Source organism: Arachis ipaensis, chromosome B1 (genome assembly GCF_059453495.1).
Source record: "Arachis ipaensis isolate K30076 ecotype BB chromosome B1, ASM5945349v1, whole genome shotgun sequence".
Lineage (NCBI taxonomy): Eukaryota > Viridiplantae > Streptophyta > Magnoliopsida > Fabales > Fabaceae > Arachis > Arachis ipaensis.
The window spans coordinates 151,635,020-151,655,941 of NC_142436.1; the positions used below are offsets into that span (position 1 = coordinate 151,635,020).

General features: G+C 30.8%; 3 protein-coding genes across 8 annotated transcripts; 1 reads left to right on the forward strand and 2 right to left on the reverse strand.

Moving 5' to 3' along the window:
* Positions 1-4,680: 4,680 nt before the first annotated feature.
* Positions 4,681-9,749, forward strand: LOC107642773 (pathogenesis-related homeodomain protein-like). Its single transcript, XM_016346249.3, has 12 exons — positions 4,681-5,023; positions 5,287-5,368; positions 5,884-6,437; positions 6,661-6,826; positions 6,982-7,105; positions 7,203-7,315; positions 7,447-7,785; positions 8,127-8,360; positions 8,464-8,553; positions 8,825-8,875; positions 8,997-9,197; positions 9,298-9,749. The coding sequence occupies exons 3-12, from the start codon at positions 5,905-5,907 to the stop codon at positions 9,562-9,564; spliced, it is 2,118 nt and encodes a 705-aa protein (XP_016201735.1). The 5' UTR covers positions 4,681-5,023; positions 5,287-5,368; positions 5,884-5,904; the 3' UTR covers positions 9,565-9,749.
* A 158-nt stretch (positions 9,750-9,907) lies between these two features.
* On the reverse strand, positions 9,908-11,521 carry LOC107620477 (tRNA-specific adenosine deaminase TAD2). 6 transcript variants are annotated; one of them, XM_016322643.3, is made up of 7 exons: positions 11,231-11,521; positions 11,060-11,126; positions 10,793-10,952; positions 10,626-10,722; positions 10,434-10,534; positions 10,274-10,341; positions 9,908-10,149 (listed from the first exon to the last, which is right to left on the reverse strand). In XM_016322643.3, the coding sequence occupies exons 1-6, from the start codon at positions 11,320-11,322 to the stop codon at positions 10,274-10,276; spliced, it is 585 nt and encodes a 194-aa protein (XP_016178129.1). In that variant the 5' UTR covers positions 11,323-11,521; the 3' UTR covers positions 9,908-10,149. The 6 variants fall into 6 exon arrangements, 3 of the variants coding, with proteins under 3 accessions (XP_016178129.1, XP_016178119.1, XP_016178124.1); XM_016322633.3 differs by having other exon boundaries at positions 9,908-10,199; XM_016322638.3 differs by having other exon boundaries at positions 9,971-10,189.
* Positions 11,522-12,952: 1,431 nt separating this feature from the next.
* CIA2 (chloroplast import apparatus 2) lies at positions 12,953-16,168 on the reverse strand. The gene is made up of 3 exons (XM_016346260.3): positions 14,602-16,168; positions 13,756-13,911; positions 12,953-13,076 (listed from the first exon to the last, which is right to left on the reverse strand). The coding sequence occupies exons 1-3, from the start codon at positions 15,667-15,669 to the stop codon at positions 13,029-13,031; spliced, it is 1,272 nt and encodes a 423-aa protein (XP_016201746.1). The 5' UTR covers positions 15,670-16,168; the 3' UTR covers positions 12,953-13,028.
* Between the last annotated feature and the right edge of the window lie 4,754 nt (positions 16,169-20,922).

Here is a 20,922-nt window from a genome sequence, read left to right on the forward strand (position 1 = left end):
TTCTTGTAAATAAATAAATATACACGTATAATAATATACATACACATTCATTGAATTAATTAATCAAAAAACACAGCGTATAGTTTAGAAATGATATATATATATATATTGGCGGATTTTAATATATAAATAATATTTTTATATATATAAAAAAAATTTAATTTTGATACACGCATAATATATTACATAATTATTTAATTATATTTTTTTTAAATATTATTTACGTAATTAATTAATATAAAAAATAGATATTTTTATTAATGTATGAGTATATAATTAGAATGAAAAAAATGTGGGGTGACGCAGGTTATTCGGGATGAGAATTGAATAGAAGGCTTTATTGAGTTTTTCATTTGATGGATGTATGTGTGTATGCGATCATTGTGTATTTGCATAGATCGAAGAATAATCGAAGAAAAAGGTTGTGAGAATGACGAGAACGGGGCCGTTAAAGAACGGAAAAGGGTTGATAGAGAGAGCTTTGGAAAGGTACTACGAAAAATACATAGAAACAAGTTCGCCGGTGCCTCTCTACGACGTTTGCTTCGGTGGCATGATTTTGTCCTACTTTGTCGAACTCCCCTTTGAACTCCGCCACCTCGAGCACGAGAAGCACGCCAAGGAACATGGCAGTGCCGCCGCCACCACCCACTGATCCATCCTTCATTCACCGGTCAGATCTCGTGCTTTCTTTTTATTTCATGGAACGCAAAAATTCTTAGGCGGAAATTCAGGTGCAGTCGACTTCTTGATATTTGAAAGTCATTAAATAATTTGACTGATTTGACTAAATTTTCATTTAAAGACGTTGATATCTGAAAGCCATTAAATAATTTGACTGATTTGACTAAATTTTCATTTAAAGACTCTCAGATATTAACTTCACGTGAAGTCGACTTCACCTGAGTTTTCACCAAATTCTTATATATATATTGCGAAATTCAGGTTAAATGTGAATAAAAAATACAGCTTTTCACCTGAAGTTTGATAATTAAAAATTGTTAAATGATAATTTATTTAAGGTGAAAATTCAGGTGTAATTAACTTTATGTGAAGTTAATAATTAAAAATCGTTAGATAAAAATTTAGTTAAATCAGTCAAATCATTTAACATTTTCAACTATCAATTTCACATGAAATTGACTACACTTAAATTTTTACTTTTATTTAAATTTATCAAATTATTTGATGATTCTTACGTGTTAACTTTACATAAAAATAACTGCATGTAAGTTCAGACATAACACATCGCAACAATTTCTTTTTCTTGTTATTATACATTGAATTTTATTATATTTTCTGGTTGATAACTATATGCAACGTCTTTCCTCCTTGTTAACAGGATCGGATTGGTTCATGATCGTTGATGAATTGGAGATGGTGGTTTTTTTTTGTTAGTGTTTCTTTTTGTTTTAAAATATGAAGGATAGTGAAGGCAGAAAGATATTGTCATATTTCCTGTATGGAAATATTTAGATTAGAATATAAAATAATAAACGTTAATTGTATGTTTTATAATAAAGACAGTTTGTCTTAAAAAAAAATAAAGAATCTGATCTATACCTGGAATACTTTGTTCGATCTCTTGATTTCTCTTTTTAATTTGATTTTTTACTTATTTTTACATTAAAAATTATTCACTAAATCATTCTTAGTATATAATATATATTCAAATACAAATTATATATTAAAAAAAATTAAATAACAGATATATTTATATACAAATATATAATAATTAATTTTATAATTAATTTTTTGATATGTAAATATTATTTTTAATTTTTTTTAATAATTTAGACTCAAGACCATTGATCAACCTCATATTGATTATCATTTAATTTAATTTATTAGATACATGAAATAAAACAGAATATAAAAAAATGTACAACCGTGCTAATAATAACAATAACAATTTTTTTTATTTAAATTTCATCTAAAGTTCAATGAATTATGAATAAATTAATCATTTGACCAACTCAAATTGGTTAAATACAAAAATAGTTATAATAATTTTTATGTGAACTAATGGTTAAAAATGATAGATAATTTTATATATTTCACCAAAGTATTTAACATAATATGTATTTATATTTTAATAATTATTTTTATATAAAAATTATTTTAACTATTTTCATATCGCCATTTTTAGAGAAAAATGAATTTTTAATTTTTTTTTCCAATTAATGTGATCTCACATGTTACAATCAATTTTTTCACATATTTTTTAGTCCCACTTAAATTTTTATGATGTGAAATCACACTTACAAAATCAATTAAAAAATAAATTAAAGGATCCATTCTTCTATGCAATTAGAATGGCATGAGTCAAGTTATATCCAAAACATGATCACCTAGTTTCCGTCAATAACGGAGTTAATTTTCGTGCATGCTGTTATTGCGGAAAACCGAAAACAACATTTTTCTTAGAAAAATAGTTTTTTTTTTTTTTTTTGGATGCTCCATAAGGAAATAGAAAACGTCTTTTTTTTAGATATTTTTTAATAATTAAAATTTAATATATATATATAATCAATTAAATTATATTATTTTTGGCAAAATTAGGTCAAACAAATTAATTTGACTGAAAAATAGTGAATTTGTCTAAATTAATATTATTTTTTATAAAAAATAACTACAATACCCTTATTATATAAAATGACTAAAATACTCTTATTATATATATATATATATATATTAATTTTGAGAATTCTAAATTCTAGCCATTTTCTTCTCTATCGTTATAGGATTAGAATTTAAAATGTTCAATATATATATATATATAATAGAAATATTTTAGTTGTGTTTTATAATAGAGATATTGTAATAATTTTTCATAAAAAATATTACTTTATACTAATTTAAAATTTAATTTATTAATTTTTTACTAAACTGATTTGTCCAGTCTAATTTTAATAAAAATAATGTAATTTAATTAATTATATATGTTAAATTTTAATTTAAAAAAAATATCTTTAAAAAAAGATATTTTTAACATCTTTATCTAAGTGACTCCCTTTTTTTTCTGTAAAGTAATTAATAATTATGCTTAAAAAGTTTTTTTTTGGTGACTGCTTAAAAAGATTATTTGAAAACTTGTTGAGAGATTTCAGATTTATCAAGTACTGTTCGTCTCTAAGAAAAGATGATTGTGAACTCAAAAACACTGTCTATGGGATGTATTCAAATCTTAGTAAAATCCTAAATTAAATTTGAACAAACAACATTTATAGTTCATTTATTCGCATTAAAATTACTCTTGGTATGATTAATTACTTAAATTTGACCACAATTTTGTTAGTATTATTTTTCAATTGTATTTTGTGTTTGATTGCCATTGTCAGCTCCTATATTTTTATTAGATACTTGTTTGTTACATATTTGAATCTTCAGAAGTGATAATACTTGTAGAGTGAGATGTATGTATTAAGTAATCAAATCAATTTGTGCGGAAATTTTACTAAAATATACAATTCAATAATAATTCAATCATGTTATATGTAAACTAAAAATTAATTATTTATATAATATATATATTAAAAATGAATTAATTACTATATATTTTATATATAAATATATAATAACTAATTTAATAACTAACTTTTATAACGTGCATATAACAAGATTTATAGTGACTAATTCGCTGCCTGTTATTTATTTTAAAATTATTCACTTTAAAAAATCTAAATTCATCACAATTAACATATGTATATATCAGGATTACTTGTTTTTATGTCAAATAAAATTTGTATATAATGATGAATTGATAATTTAATCCATAAGGGTTTTTTTGTTTTCGTTATTTAATAACCCGTACAATTTGTAATTGAAGTGTATTTTAATAAACTAATTACCAAAAAAGTGTATTTAAACTATTTAAGTATTAGTCACAAAAAAAAAAAATTTAGTATAAAAAAGCATATTTAACTTGAGATCTAATTGGTTCAAATTTTAAAATGGTGATATAAACATTCAACTTAAATGAAAATTATGTTTTTTCACTAAAATTTGATATTAATTTGAGTTGGATATGACAAAACTAAAATTTTTTTGGTGAAAACCAGGTGAAGACAATTTGACGTAGATTAGATAGTTGAGAACAGTTAAATAAATTGACTAATTTAATTAAATTTTTATCTAACGATTCTCAGTTATTAACTTAAAATTGACTACACCTAAATTTTAATCGAATTTTTTTGGTCAAAAAATTTAAGAAACACTCAAAATAATCTATTTTTCATAATAAAATAAATGAAATATAAAAAATTAAATGAACGAGTAGTTAATCACTAAATTAACCTAAACTCACATAATAATAAGAACCAACATAAAATCATTCAACATATTATCTGTCAAGTTATTGCTAACAATAATTAATTATTATATTTTAAACACATATATAAAAATACACATCTAGAAAATATATCTATAAAGACACTTCTATTAAACACAACAATAAAAAAGACATTTTTATTAGACACATCTACAAAAACACTTTCATTAAACACAATTATAAATAAGAGTTGGCAGAAATTGATAGAAATACTGTTAATAATGTAGCGGGATTGAATCATTTTTTTTTTTCTACCAACTTTCAATTTTGGGTATATCTATTCGAAGATCACAAGATGACCAATTTTTTTTTTTAAAAAAAAAAAAAACTCTCCCTTTCTGAAAATAACTAACCAGATATATCCTCTTGAAAGAAGAATGCTGCAATGCATCTAAGTTTCTGCTTCCTAAATTGCAATGCAAGTTTGAGAGACACATCAAAAGTCCAAAACACACATTCAAGATAGAAATCACCACATTCATTTGCAACACACACATTCATATTCATATATACCTAGACTTTCAGCAAGGAATCTGATTTCCCCAAAGAGCAAAACTGTTTTTTCTTTTCTTTTCTTTGTTGTGCCACAAAACACAAACTACTCAGTTAAAAAGACCAAAACCAAAAGAGAAAAAACAAAGACGACGACTTCATAGCATAGCATAGCAACGTCGACAACAACAACAACAACAGGTAAAGCCTATTCCGGCGACTGGTCCACACATCAACATTGGGATTCTGAGTCCCAATTTCGAATTCAAATCAATCACAAAACTTTCACTTCATGATGCAGTTTTAGCACATTCCTTAATTCATTCGTGCCCATGTTGTGTTGCGTGTGTGACAGCTTAAGAGCTATATAAAGTTCTAATCTTTCACCATGTTAGTCTTCCATTACATGTTGGTTTTCGTTAATTTGCCTCAAAACTCATGTGGGTTTCTTTTCTTTGCAATAGGAACTTATTTGGGTCTTAACATCTGGATTCAAGTCAAGGCCTTTTTCAGCTATTTGTCGCAGTGATCACTTTGGGGTATTTGGTATGTTCCTTTTCTGATCACAAAAATGGCTCTTTCGAAGATTGAATCATGGTTCGAAGAAGAGATTGACGAGACTAATGATTTGCTTATTTTGCAGTGTCTTATAATATAGTCTTTACTCTTTAAATTGATCAGGGTCTTAAGCATCATACAAATTCAACTTCCCTTCTTTACTGAATTCATCAATTCTTGATTCAGTATTCTACTTGGTCTTGTAATGTTCCACCAGCTCCAGATTCATCTTTTGCTGAAATCTTTGGAACCATTTTTCGTCTGGCTTTTTGGTTAACTATTCACTGTTCAATGCTGGTTCGATCTCATATGCATTGTTTTTGTCCCTGTGCAATAAGGGTTCTTGTGTTGTGTGATTATGTGTTTCCAATGGCTCTGCTTTTCCGAGTGCAGTTTCTGTTAATCAATGCCCTTCTTCGTACAAAATTTGTGCTGAATGATTTGATCTAGATTATCAACTATAAGTAATTTTGATGTAATTCTTTCCAATTTTCACCTTTCAGGATTGGTAGCAATACATTAAGATGAGGGATGGCAAGAAGTCAAATAATAGAGGGTTGCAAAAGTCCATTCATCCAAAGGCAAAAACTGAGTCAAAGCTAAATTCATCCTTGAGAGTCAAATCAAAAAGCACAAAGTGCCAAGGGAAGAAGCATAAGCTGAAACCAAAATCTCACATGCAAAGAAATGCATCTAACATGTCAAGGAAGAGAGCTACTGACCCTTCCATCAAAGGGCCTAACAAGGAGCCTTCAAAAAAGAAATTGATTATTAGGTTTAGTTTGCATGAAACTGATGATAAATCTTCAAAGAAGTTGTCCTCAAAGCTAAAGGGTGAAAAGGTTTCTTTTAGGTCTAAAGAAGAGGGTAAAGATGTTGATGGCAAGGTAAAGCTTCAAAACAGAAAGAGAAAGAGAAAAAAGAAAAGGCAGAGGAATAATGCAGATATCGATGATGCTTCTCGCCTCAAGAGGAGAACGAGATATCTATTAATCAAAATGAAGCTAGAGCAGAACCTTATTGATGCTTACTCTGGAGAAGGTTGGAAAGGCCAGAGGTACTATAAACCTTTTGTTGTCCTTTGTTTTTCATTTTTTTTTGGTAAGAAAATATTTATACTTCCCCTTTCCTTGGTTATGTAAGTAGTTGTTACCCTTTTGTTCATTGATTTTAATTATTGGTTATAAGTAGCTGTTACCCTTTTTGCAGTAAGGCATGGTGATAAATTAACTATTAGCTACCTTACCCTGATGTAACTTTTATGGAAATGCCAATTGCAGTCGAGAAAAGATTAGGCCAGAAAAGGAGCTACAAAGAGCGCGAAAGCAGATTTTAAAATGTAAACTTAGTATTCGTGATGCTATTCACCAGTTGGATTCTCTTAGTTCGTTGAATAACAGCGAAGATTCTGTCATTGTTCCAGATGGATCTAACTGCCATGAACATGTGAGCAAAGAAAAACTGTGAAAGATTCAATTTGTAATGTTCAAGCATTTTGTGTTCATTCCTAGACTCATGAGCATGTTTATCACCTTATATTTGTGTGGAAGTTTTGCAATTTTAAATCCATGTAGTCATTAACATATTTTATCTACATCTAGAAATACTGTCAGAAGTGCAACTTGCGAGAAGCTCTTCGAGATAAGGATATTATACGATGTGATGGTACATGCAATCGCACTTTTCACAAAAAATGTCTTGATCCTGCCTTAGACACTGAAAATAGTGAGTTTGCACCTATGTTTATGAAATTGTTTTGTATGTTGTAGCCTCCAGTGTGCTGATTTCCTTGGATAATTAATAGTTTAATTATATATTATAGTTCCTCCTGGAGAACATGGCTGGCTTTGCAAGTTTTGTGGATGTAAGATGGAAATACTGGGGGCAATGAATGCTCATCTTGGAACTCACTTCTCCTTACACAGTACTTGGCAGGTTTGTCTTGACTTTCTCATCAATATGTTATTACTTGCAGTTTATTTTCATAAGTGCTCACTCTACTTAGAGGATTGAATTCTGTATAATCTACTGGTTCAACTAACAATGCTTTTATTTAATAAACTTAGGATGTATTCAAAGAAGAGGCTGCTAAACCTGATGGTGATACTGCATTACTGAACCCTGAGGAAGAATGGCCGTCAGATGATTCTGAAGACGATGATTATGATCCGGAGAGGAGAGAGGACTGCCATAACATCAACACAGAAGGAAGCAATGATGATGCATCTAATAATTTAAGCAGTTCTACCAGTTTATGTTCTTCGGATGGTGAATGTTCTCTAGTAGATGAAGGTTTCAACCATGAATATTCATCTCTTGATGGATGCATAGATTCTAATGAATCTGAGGACAATGTCTGTGGCCCCAGGCAGCGAAAAACAGTTGACTACAAGCAACTTTATGATGTACGGAAAAGTTTTCATTAATGAAAGTAAAATTGTAGTCCTGAATGTTTAAAGTTACAACCTTTGTGGTAGCATGGAAGTTACAGATTACTGGCTTTAATGTAGTTTAGAATTTAATGTTTTAAATGTGTTTCTCTTTTTATTGGCATGTAGGGTTGCTGATTCACATTACAAACTTATGCCAATTTACGAACTGGGTTGCAAATAATGTTTGTTTTATTTGGACAAATTTTGTTATTAGAATATTACTAAGAATTAGAGCTTTTATTTTATTTTATTGCTATCCTTATTTGAAGGATGACTTAAATTATGCAAAGTTACATTTGAGTACATTATTTCAGGAAATGTTTGGGAAGGATGCTGCTGCATGTGAACAAGTGAGTGAAGATGAAGACTGGGGTCCTACTAAAAGAAAGCGACGAGACAAGGAGTCTGATGCTGTTGATACTCTTATGACTTTGCATGAATGCCAGAATAGAATTCACAATAGTGAGAACATCAACATGGAACGAGAAGGTTCTCCGAGCAAACAAATCAAGAGGTCTTGTTTTCGGATTCCTCGTGAAGCAGTTGAGGTACTATTGGTAACCCTTGTAATTTTCTTTATGTTCACTATATATATATCGAGTTGCTTATGCACTGATTTATGTTGCTTTCATTTCTTATGAAATGAACCAGAAGCTTCGCCAAGTCTTTGCAGAGAATGAACTTCCTCCAAGATCCACGAAGTTGGCTCTCTCGAAAGAGTTGGGACTTGATATTGAGAAGGTTATGACTTACTGTATTAAAGAGTATCTTAATTTTATCTGCGTCTGAACAGCTTAACTTTCTCTCTATAGTTGCATTTAGTATTCTTTCATGTGTAGCTGCTCTTTTAGCATGTTTGGTTTAACTTTTGAAACCTCATCCACAGTTTGTACAAAAGCTACAAGAAACAATCTTTTTTCCCAAACCATAGTTTGAATCTTCCATAAGAAACACAAATGTTGCTATTTATCGGTTCAAGCTTTCAGATACTGATTTGTTTCAGCAAATACAGGTTAACAAATGGTTCAAAAATGCACGTTACTCGGCACTCAAAAGCAGAAAGGTAAACTGCTTTATTTTGCTAGCCTTTTTCCAATTTCTCTGCATTTTTCTAGGCAAATTCTTGTACCACTGCATTGATCAAGCTTTTGCAACAAACTCTAATATGAGTGGCTTTTGTTCAGCAACACACAGAGGGAGCTGATCCGCCTCAGACTTCTGGTTCAAAGGATAACAGGTTACAAGACCCGGAGAGAGCTGAGGTTTCGAAACCAAAGGCATCAAAAAATATTATTAATCATTCTCTGAAGAATGGTAAGGCTGTTAATGGTAGAAAGAAAAGACGATCAGAAGTATCTCCAACCCAGCGAGAAAAGGGCGATAAGGTGCATTTCTGTCTTCAATTTTTATGTATTGTGTGCTTGACAGTAAACACTGCTATTTAAATGATATCAAGGCAAATAGCATTTTACTTTTTTTCTTCAGGAGTTGGAGGAGCTCAGTGATGATGTATGCTTGATGAAACTGTTGAAAAATAAAAAGAAGAGGTTGAACTCTGCATTTGAAGGGCACTCACATACAGCAGAGTTGGAGTTTGAAAAACTGAGCAAAGTGAAGGCTAAATTGGATAATTTGAGGCAAAAATTAACTGCAATTCTAAATTACAGGGCAAATGCTTCTAATGCATCCCATTCTAATGAACCATCAATTATGTATGTGCCCACTGCTGTGTTAAGGGAAAAGGTTGCATAGTACTTTTTTTGGTTTCTCTTTTAATTTTTTTGTGTACATCAACACAGCAGGGTAAGAAATTGTACTACATGTTCATTGTTAATCCAATTTTCATGCCTCACCTTTTATGTTCAGAGGAAGCAATTGTTTTGAAGTTTAATAATAATCAAATTATTTATAAATGCGGCATAATTGTATTTCTATAAGTGTGGTTCTCATATTGGCTACCTTCATCTTAGACTTGTACAATTAAATTTCATCACAAACTAATTGTTTTATGTAGTAATTTTTATTCATTCTCGCATCAATATGTTAAGAGAACCAAAAGGTAAGAAAACTTTGTGATCAACAATAACTTGGCCACTTTGGTACCCAGAAAATCTGTAATTACATTATTCATTTCAATATATAGCAGTGACAAGGGTCATTTATCAAGATAAAATCAGATTAAATCTTTCCTTTTTTTTCATCATCAAGTATTCTATAATCATACATCAATGACAAACTAAAACAAAGCCTTTCTCATTGAATTGAATGGATGAACAGTATTATATTCCAAATCCCTGACATTCTTCTAATTGGTCAGCCTTAAGCACTCTTCTTGTGCTGGACATTGAAAGACAGCTTCAACCATATCAGCAACTAACTGGACAGAACTAAAACAATAGAAGAAACTAGTATAAAGCACAATATTAGTGACATGAAAAAAAAAATAATAATGAAAACCAACCTATTGATGTACAAGTTCAAGTTCATTCTTGTCAGAAGCTACTGCTACAGGCCTATGGGGCTTCGGAGCTGAGAATAACATTAAGAAAAGTTATAAAAATATAAAATAACTGACAAAGAAAAGAGTTCCAAATATATGGTCAAACTTAGAACAAACCAACCGTTTGGATTTCCCTGTTCATAGAATGTTCGCAGGAGAAGCACCGCTTCTGATGCCATTATACCTCCAGTACATTTAAACCCTTTTCCCAGTGGAACTTCACTATTGATCAGAAAAGGGGAATCTAATGTAAATGATGACTTGCAGTTTCAACACAACAAAAATGAAAAGAATTGATTTTGGGAAAGCATACTTGTTGGGTGAGTCAGTGCTACTTTGATGCAATGACAATATTGATCCACAACCTCCAAATTTATCATTTGAGCACCCATAAAACACTTCCTTTATACCTGAATACAACTCACCAAGTTCATACAAATGGGTGAGGAACCAGTTAAGGGAACATACCTACCTACCTACCTAAAATGGACAAAGCAGAAGCACACATTATGCATGGTTCACAGGTAACATAAAGGGTGCAGTTTGAGAACTTTTCAGCAACCTCAGACATTGATAATCCATTTTTCTGCCACTGCTCTAAAAGCACGTCCACTGCTTCCATTTCTGCATGCCTAGTAGCCTGTGAAAAAAGAAAAAGATCATTAACAAATAATCCACAGTTCCAAACAACAAAAACTAGATGAGAAAAGAAAAGAGGTAATGTAATATTGTAATGGATGAAATTACATTTCTAGTCTCAGTGGTTCGGTTCCTGCCGGAGGATACAACCTTCCCGTCATGAACAATCACACAGCTGCCACGACATAACGTATTCAATTGCAACTTGTTGACAAGTTCAGTGTTTGGTATCGTAATTTCAAAATTCAAATTTTATGGAAATGGAGGTAGATGACTTACCCAACGGGTACTTCAAGGGCATCCATAGCTAAGTTTGCCTGATCTATTGCAAGCTTCATCAATCTAACGGTCTCCGAACACGAATCACTCATCCTCTGCTGGTGGCGGTGACTGCTACGACCAACACCAGGGGGTTCCGTCGGTGGAGTTTGTAAAGAGAATACTTTTTGGGTCAACTGGCCCACGGCCCAATAAACAAATAATGGGTCAAGCCCATTTTAATCCTCCTTCAGTTTCTCTCTCTCGATCAAAAAAAAAAAGCCTTCAACTTCCACAGTGCAGCGACGGGTTAAATGTTTTTCGGGTTGGTTTGGGTCCGGGTGGTGTTGACCCGACCCGGGACCGTAAAATAAAAAAAACACTTCGTCCCGTTTTAATTTCAAGTTTCCAACTCATTTGGATCACTGGACTATTGTATTTTTTTTTACTATAGATTTAATATATGTAATTTTTTAAGGATGAACAAGTTTTTTATTTTTATTTTTACCTTAAGGGCTTATAAAACCATCATAAAATTGATATTATTGATAAATTTCATTCACCCTAAAATAAGAACAATTAATTTAAATTTGGATAATTTCTCATTTTACAATACTGCTAAGCATATAATTAAGTGAGATAAGGATCCAACGAACACAATATAACTTTGCGTTCAAAAATGTTATTTGCACATCAAAATTACTTATCAAAATTAGTTATTATGTATAATATATGTGTAATTTAATTTAATTTTTATGCGTATTTTATCTTTTAATATGTATTCTAAACTAACGGTTAATTTTAGTAGATGATTTTAGTATACATCTAACATTATTTTTTGAAATATATGGTGTTTGAGTGATAAATATCAAATATTGACAAAATGAAAAGGCATATTAGCATGAGAATTATCAAGATTCAAAGTGAAATCCTAAACATTGTGGTTATGAATTCATGATTCGATTCCACTTGCACACAACCACAAAATCATATTTCTCTTTCACCCAATGAAATAATCATAAACCAATCCAGCCATGCGTCAGTTAAAAAAGGTAACACACTGAGCAACGATGATGAATATTTTGAAACTAAAAATCGTAATTGAGAACATAAACAGACAGTGTCTATCTAGAGCGACGGCCAGCGCTCCATAAATGAGAATCTTATTGGTTTTTATTTCTTTATGCAAAAATTGTCAATCATCATACTATCAGAATAGATTAAGCAAACTTCAACCTCGTGTCAACGGTCGCATGATAGTAATGCACAATGTAACATAATTTCTTTCCCTTTTCATTGGTCGCGTAAGAGAAATTAGCACTCTAAGCTTTTTGATAATGACGTTCTTTATCGATAATCGGTACTTGTGAATTTGTGATTTGGAGTAGCCCACATTGGAACATAGTAGAAACCAAAGAGAATGCTAGAGGCCCATAGTGTGAAGCAAGTCAAACTGTTATAGAATCTTAGCCAATTAACCAATTTGAGTTGGTTGAGTAGTCGGTTCACTTGTTCGCTTTCTTTAAATTTTGACTTGTATATGCCGTAATTTATTAGCTGGTAAACCCTTAAATAGAATTCAGAACCGCAACATATTAGTTCTTAGCTTATCGAATTGGGGCCGATTATTGTTGTTGTTGGTGTTTTGTTTTTGTGAGTTTTTCATTGCTTTATCCTAGTCTTAGGATGCCTCTTTTACCTCTTTGGTTCTTTCAGTAAAGGAAGGAAGAATAACGCAAAAAGTGAAGAGAAATTTTTAAAGAAAAGGTTACAAGAATTAAAACTTTATTTTTAAAAGGAAGGTCACAAAAAAGCATGTTCATCTGTGCGCATTTGAGCTAGAAATCGGCCTCCTAACAAATCGTCCCTGCCACATCACAAACAAGGTACACCTGTTACCTCAAGTCTTAACACAATGAAGAAGCCATAATTCAATTTTGTGTTTTTTTTTTTTTTTTCCTTCTAAACTTACAAATGTTTGTTTTTAGTTAAACCTCCCCTTAATTATTTTTAAGTTATTAATTTATAAAGTTAACACAACAATACTTCATTACTTAACTGTCGGACACAACACTAAAATTGAAAATATCGGAACCCTTATAGGGATTTACGTATGATTCATGTGATATGGTAACGTAGATTTAACAACATTATTACCTCCTTTTTTTGCCACACTATAAAATTAAAGAATCTCGAGAATAGCTTTATAGATAGGGAATGAGCAAGTCCGTAACATATTTTAGGACTTATTAATTGATTGAAAATAAGAAAGCATATGAAAATGAAAATCCTAAACATAGCAAATAATTTGAATAAGATAGATCCTCAAAAAGTTGGACGAAAGTGAGCAAGCACGGTATGCTAGGGTCCACTCTCCATAACAAAAAAGAAATACTCTCGAACTGTGACGCACCTCATTACCAAATTGTTATCACTATCTCAAAATCATGAAGGAGATTTTGTTTTCCCCTTTTGTGACACATAAAATACTACTAAAACATATATATAATTTTTGCTGGAATGTCCTGAACTCAGCTGGGTCGTACCTGCATTCTGGGCCGTCGATCTGCGTTGACCTTCCTGACTTGGTACCTGATCTTCTTGGAGAAGAGGCGTGTACGCCGCTTTTCTTTGTAGCGAAGCACGCTAGCCTCTCTCATTCCCCCATTCTCCCATAACAAATCGATTTGTGACAATCGTGCCTGCACCGAAGTCCAAAACAATTCAAAAACGTTAGAAGCTGTAATTATTCCGTGCTTCGGCATCACACATACACACTCATACACCCTTCAACAGTGACATCTCTTGCACAATGTATTTTCTATTTTCAATTAAATATTTAACATAAATATTTCCTCCTCATAATAAACGAACGCGTTCGGAATGGTACCACCACTTATTTGGTTCTTCATTAAAGTAAAAAAGGTTACAATAAATAATAAGAAAATGAGATCTTGTAAGGAAAAACAAAAACCTTCTGTAAGGAAACAATTAATTAAATATTAGTTTAGGGAATGTTTTCAAAAGCATAGAACTTTGGGAAGTAAATTAAATAAGAACGGAGCATGATATGCATGAAAGTATGAAATACTTTTATTGTTGAAGAGTGAAAAGGTGTGATTCTAAGTTTCTAACGCTCCACGTGATTAAAATGCCGACCAAATAGTGAACTCCAAAGTCTATACTTTGTAACTTGTATAATTATAAATTACTATAGACTATAAAGTATGTCTTAATTTTTGAAATAAGTTAATCTAATGCAACAAAAAATAGTAGTCAATTTAATATAAGGAAAAAGACAATTAAAATTAAACAAAGGAAAAACTTTGAGGGGTTTAAGGAATTAAGGTGCCAACAGTAATAAATAAATAAAAATAAGATTAGAGACGTACGGTGACGTCATTTCCCGGCAAGTCGGAGGCTGAGCCGTCGTCGCCGAACGGCGAGCCCCGGTCGGACCAACTATTCCTGACACCGTCGTAATTCAATTTCAACATCAATCCGGAATTCAATTTCGGAACAGCGGCATGAATATTATTCAGCTTCGGCAATTCATCGTTCTTGTTCTTCACCTCAACGCTCGGTTTCTCCACCTTCTTCTTCTTCTTCTTCGCCTTTTCAGCTGCCGCAGCCACCGATTGTTGCGGCGCAGGCTTGTTTACGGCCTTAGGCGATATCTGAAGGATATCAACCGCCGGGAAATTCCACCAATTGCCGTCGTCGGCGCTTCGGAGAGCCCTCACTCCGGCCCTCCGCAACCCTAGCCGGAAATCCAGTTTCCCGCCAAAACAACTCCACGGATTATTATCCGAAGAAGCTCCGTCAATGGAGGACGATTCCAATTCTACCCCGCTCCCCATGATGCTATCAATTCCCTCCTCGATTTCCTCGTCGAGCATCGATTCGGCATCGAAATCGTCTTCTCCGGCGCCGCAATGGTTATTATTATGGTCCTCTAATTCCAAGGAATTCACCCTGGAGCTTATCTCCCCTGGGCTCTGGCATGGCTTCTCGTGCTGCACACTCACCACCTTAGGCTCCACCGCGAAGCACGACGGCTTGTACTGGTGGAGCAGAAACGACGACGTATCGAACACCCTGAACGGCAACAACAGGTCCGACGAATCGTCCAAAAACGACGCCGTATTGGAAATATTACCGTTACTGTATTGCGGCGATGGTTTGGCGAAGCTTTTGAGGGTGTTGGATGAGAAGAGGTTGGGGTATGCGGTGGAGAGAAGCGCCGCGGCTTCGTTATAGGTTTGATTGGGTCGTTTGCGAGCGGTTCTGGGCTTACGCGTGGAGATTGCCAGCTGGCTGTTGCTGGATTCGGAGATTGTTGAAGATGGTGATGATGAAGTGTGTGAAGTTCTGGTGATTGATGAAGATGTTGACTTAACGAATTCGAATTCGAAGCCATAGGTTCTTCCGCCAGCTCCACTTAGACACGATGATGACATTCTATTAATTCTCTCTCAATTTTAGAAATTAAGAGCTAGCAGCTAAACATGGTTGATAGAACAAAAAGTACAAAACCCTAAACCCAGAATAAAACAAATGGAAGAACAGGCCAAAGAAGTTTCCGGAGTTGAGGGATTAAAAAACAATTCCGGCAAGAAAATATCTAGGGACTTGATTGGTAAAGTAAAACCCACCCAGAAAGAGTAAGAACGAGGATTGGTGTGTTGGATTGGGAGAAAGAAAAGAAAAAGTTGACCAATTCCGAAAAAGGAGAGAAGTATTTAATTTGAGAGAGGAATTGAAGGGGTTAAGAAAAAGAGGAAAGAAAAGACCCGTTGGGGTGTCTATACATATAGGCAAGTGGCACAATGGAGAGTGAGGAAGAAAGAAGAATGGAGTAATGGAGATGAGAAGCAACGGAGGAAGAGACAATGCTCGGTTTCTCTGCTGTTCCTACTCTCTCAGTAGGGACCACTCTCCTTTCTTCTCCTTTTACCCCCCCTCCCTTCCTCCTCCAATTATTTTACACTGTTCTTTTACCATTATATCCTTCAACCCTTCTGTATTCTCACTGCTTTCATGGCTTTTTCATCTTTCAATAAGTATCTATGGATATGCCAAGTGCACAGAGTTGAATGATATCAATGAATTAAATAATGATTTATTTATTATGTGTTCTAAAAATATATATTAAAATTATAATATAACTTTTTTTTATTAAAAATATATATTATAAATATTAACTTTGGACAGTCTTGCTAACACTAACATGTATTCTAAACAAAATATTTCACTTAAAATTATAAAAATATATATATATATATATAATCTTTTAATAAAATTTTATTATTTTACTCTTATTTAAATTCTTGATAAATTTAAAAAAAATAATTATAAATCAACAATTTTATTAAATTTAATTAATATTTAATTAAAAAAATAATCTTATATTATATTATTAAAAATATTAATAATAATTAATTAATGACTATAAATTATAAAATTTACTGACTTTTTAACATTTTTCAAATTCTAATTCTAATTCAAACTTTTATATTCGGTAATGCAAGCCTTGAAGTGTAGTTTAAAACATTGACTTTTCAAAAATCTTGCTGACAATATTAGCACGTATTTAAAACAAAATATTTTATTAAAAATGATAAAAAAAAATTTTATATAATGTTATTATCTTATGTTTGGGCAATTTGGTAATTGAGTAATTAAAATGTTAAGGACACAGGAGCCAGGAAAGGAAGTAGGCAAAGGATTATTATTTGTACCCCATACCTGCAAAAGGCGATGTTATGGGAAAGGCTCCTTATCTGATGACATGGAGGAGTGTGATTGGATGGTTTAGATTTTCTGGGGCTTACGTGGCATAGGCTTTAGCGGTTCTTGAGTTGTTCACGTGTATGAAGGGAAGAGGTGGGTTTTTGGATTTTTATCAATGATTCCAACCTTTTTGGTGTCTTCCCCATTACATCTGTGGCACTCAATCATACTACGTTTCCCTTATTTTGTTCAGTTACTTCCTTATTAACAATCTTTTCTCCCGTCAAAAAAAAAAACAATCTTTTCTCACCTATTATCCTCAATTTTCCACATTATCACTCTTGTTGCTACTTATGTTTTTACTCCCAATTTGCATTTTCACATTCATTCTCTTAATAAATCAAATTTACTTCATTCATTATAAACTAAGCATTATATGTTTAAATCTCCTTTAATAAATTAGACTGTCCATAGTGTTAATTTATAGTGTATTTATTATAAGGGAGAATTAGACTTGGTTCACTAAAAAACCAGTAACGCATCACCGACCTTAATTCCATATGAAGAAGCTAAGAATAAGATGGCTCCATCAACAAAACTATCGGGTGGGATAGGGGTATTTATTTTCCATTATTATTGTGCCCATCTGGTGGGATGGAATTTTATATTTGTTTGTGAAATTTCCTATTTCCCATTGAGTTTAAAAATAAGATTTTCTTTGTAAATTTTTTGGTTCCCAGTAATTTTCCTTTTTTCTTATTCTTTCGAGAATTATATTTTAAAACTTAATTAAAACAAATAAGCATAGTTATCAAAACCGAACCGATAATAGATCCGATAAAGTTACTGGATCACTGAATTAATGGTTCAATCGATAAATTAGTGGTCGAACCATTTAACTCGATAATAATTAAATAAATATATAAAATTATAATACAATATTTATTGAAAAATAAAAATTAGAGTTTAATATTTCATATTATTTAAATTTAAATAAATTATATATAAATTTTATTAGCTTATTACTTTAATATGATATATATATATATATATATATATATATATATATAAATTATATAAATTATTAGCCTTTAATTTAATAGGTTTAATCTAAAAGAGAATATTAGATTTCTATGGAGAATTCTCATAAATAAATTTAAATAGCTTAAACAAAACGGTATAGATTATGGATTAAGGTCCAGTAATTAAGTTTTTTTTAAAAATAATTTAAACAATAAATATTTATATTAAAAATAATTTATAAAATAAATTATTTAGTATTTAATTTTTTAGTTCTAAAAAACTTATTTTAAAAAATGTAATAAAAAAATTTATTATAAAAAAAGTTATTTTTTTAGTTTTTCTATAAATATTTAAATAGGTTCTTAAAAAATTATAATTTAATTTTAAAAATTATACTAAATATTAATACTACTGTTTTTTATAAATAAAAAATTTTAAAAAAATAGTTTTTGAAAATTTTCAAATAGATCCTAAAAGAAATATGAACACCCTTAATTACACTATTCTATATAGGGCTGGAAGTGAGTCAAGCCAGCTCATGAGCCAGCTCGAGCTCGACTCGTTAACAGCTCGATAAGCTAAGCTCGTGAGCTGGTGAGCTATGCTTGAGCCTGAAATTGAGCTCATAAATTAAATGAGCCGAGCTTGAGCTTGGATAAGCTCAGCTCATTAGCTCGTGAGCTGGCTCGATTATATATATATATATATATATATATATATATATATATATATATATATATATATATTATAACAATTTTAATTATTTAATATTTATATTTATTTTTTACATATAATTTTAATATAGAGCATAAATAAAAAATTTATAATTTATTGATAGATAAACAATATATAAAATTGATCTGTTCAAATATTTTTAAAAATATATAAGTTATAATTTATTGATATAAAATTATAAATTATGTATTTATGTTTCTCTTATTTGAGCCAGCTCGTGAGCTCGAGCCAGCTCGTGAGCTTTTGGTAAGCCGAGCTTGAACTTAAGAAATAAGCTCGATTGTTAATGAGTCGAGCCGTGAGCCAAGCTCAATTTTCGTGAGCCGAGCTTGAACTTGGTCTAGCTCGGCTCACCTCGGCTCACTTCCAGCCCTAATTCTATATATAATAGTTGATGGATTTTTTATATGAATAGATAGTATAGTACTAAATACTATTATATTTGTTGAAAGGAATGAGTCCGGTGATTTTTTGTTTGTATTTCAGAGCCGAATGTCCTTTTCCCAATTAAGATATTTGGGAAAATATCGGATTGTATCTTCCAATAAGATGAAGTTAAAACATTCTTGAAGATATATTTGTCTATTTTATATTTTCATCGCTATCCGATACCAGTAAAATTGAAAGAGCCTTGTATCCAGAATTATATTTTTTACTTTCTCTTTCCTTTTTCTAAAAATAATAATATAATTACGTTTCTTTTCATTTTGACCGTAATAAAATAATTAATACTACCGATCCTAATTATAACTTTAATTAAGTGTTAAATTTTGATTTAAAAAGAGAGATTTTCAGGTCATTCCAATTGATAAAAATATTGCATTTTATTCCTTAATCATATTATTATATTTTATATATATAGTTGAATAATTGCATATACTGAATTTTTTTGTGGAAACCCTCCAAATGAAATTATTTGAAGTAATCAATTAAGTACCCACTCATGTGACAGATAGAGTGATGATATATTTATTTATATCAATTCAACTAGGTATTCTTTAAAAATGGTACAATATTCAATTTTTTATTATAATAATTTAAAAAAATTAAAATAAATACATTTAAAAATTATGAATAGATTTATTGTCTTTTTAAAATTAAATACACATTCAAAATACAATCTAAAAAAAACTGAAATTTAAAATTTAAATTTTAAATTTCTGTTTCAGATTTAATATATTAATTATTAATATATTATAATTTAAATACATATCTAAAAATCAAATTATTCAAAATTCAAAATTTTAATTTTAAAATTATAAAATAAACCTTAAACCATCAAATTATTAACTAAATCACATCCTGTATTTTATTAAAGGTACAATAAGTAAGGGATTAATTTTTTTCTAAATGCACTGACTTTGAATTCTTTTTTTATTTTTTACAGATACAAATTGAAATATTAAAGAAGAAAATCGTGTTACATAGAGAGAAGAAACCTAAAAGAAGAAAATAATAACTAACTATAAAGTGAGTAGGAAATTAGAGAAATTTTAGTTTTTAAAATTTAAATTAATCTTAATTATAAATGTGTATGCTAAAAAATAGGAATATATTTTAATTAAAAAATAATTAAATAATATTAAAAACTAACAAAGACTAAATTTTGTTGTAGAAGTAGCATTTTTCTGTTTATATATAGTAGTTGATATTTGGTAGTACCTTATCACAAAAAGAGGGTGACGTGGAATGCCTAGAGCCATTGAAGTTGGATAAATGAATGATAGAGGTGCGTACGATTAATATAAGGTAGAAATTAAATCAAAACATGTGACCATAGTCTCCATATGAATTTAGTTGGGATCTTCATGTTATCTTAATATTATCTTCAACTTCATCATCATATATATAAGCTTTTCAACGAGTGGATATGATTGCATTTGCCACACCTAAGACGCAATCTCCGCCATTGTGGACTTGACGATTTTATTCACTTACTGCAATTATCTTTACATTAATGCTATTTTTCAATAACATACAATAATACATCATAATCATAATCTAGCTACAATCCACGTACGTAACATAAAGTTCATACCCATTCCATGTATTAAATTATAATAAATTCTTACAAATTTGGGATTACGGATATCACTAATGATTTTTGCTAGTTTTGTGTGTGCATATATAGTAGTTATTTTGGACTAAGTCTAAGTTCACGGAAAAAAACGACATAATTAGTTTAGGGTTCCATCTAGTGTACAGATGCACTTTGGTACAGA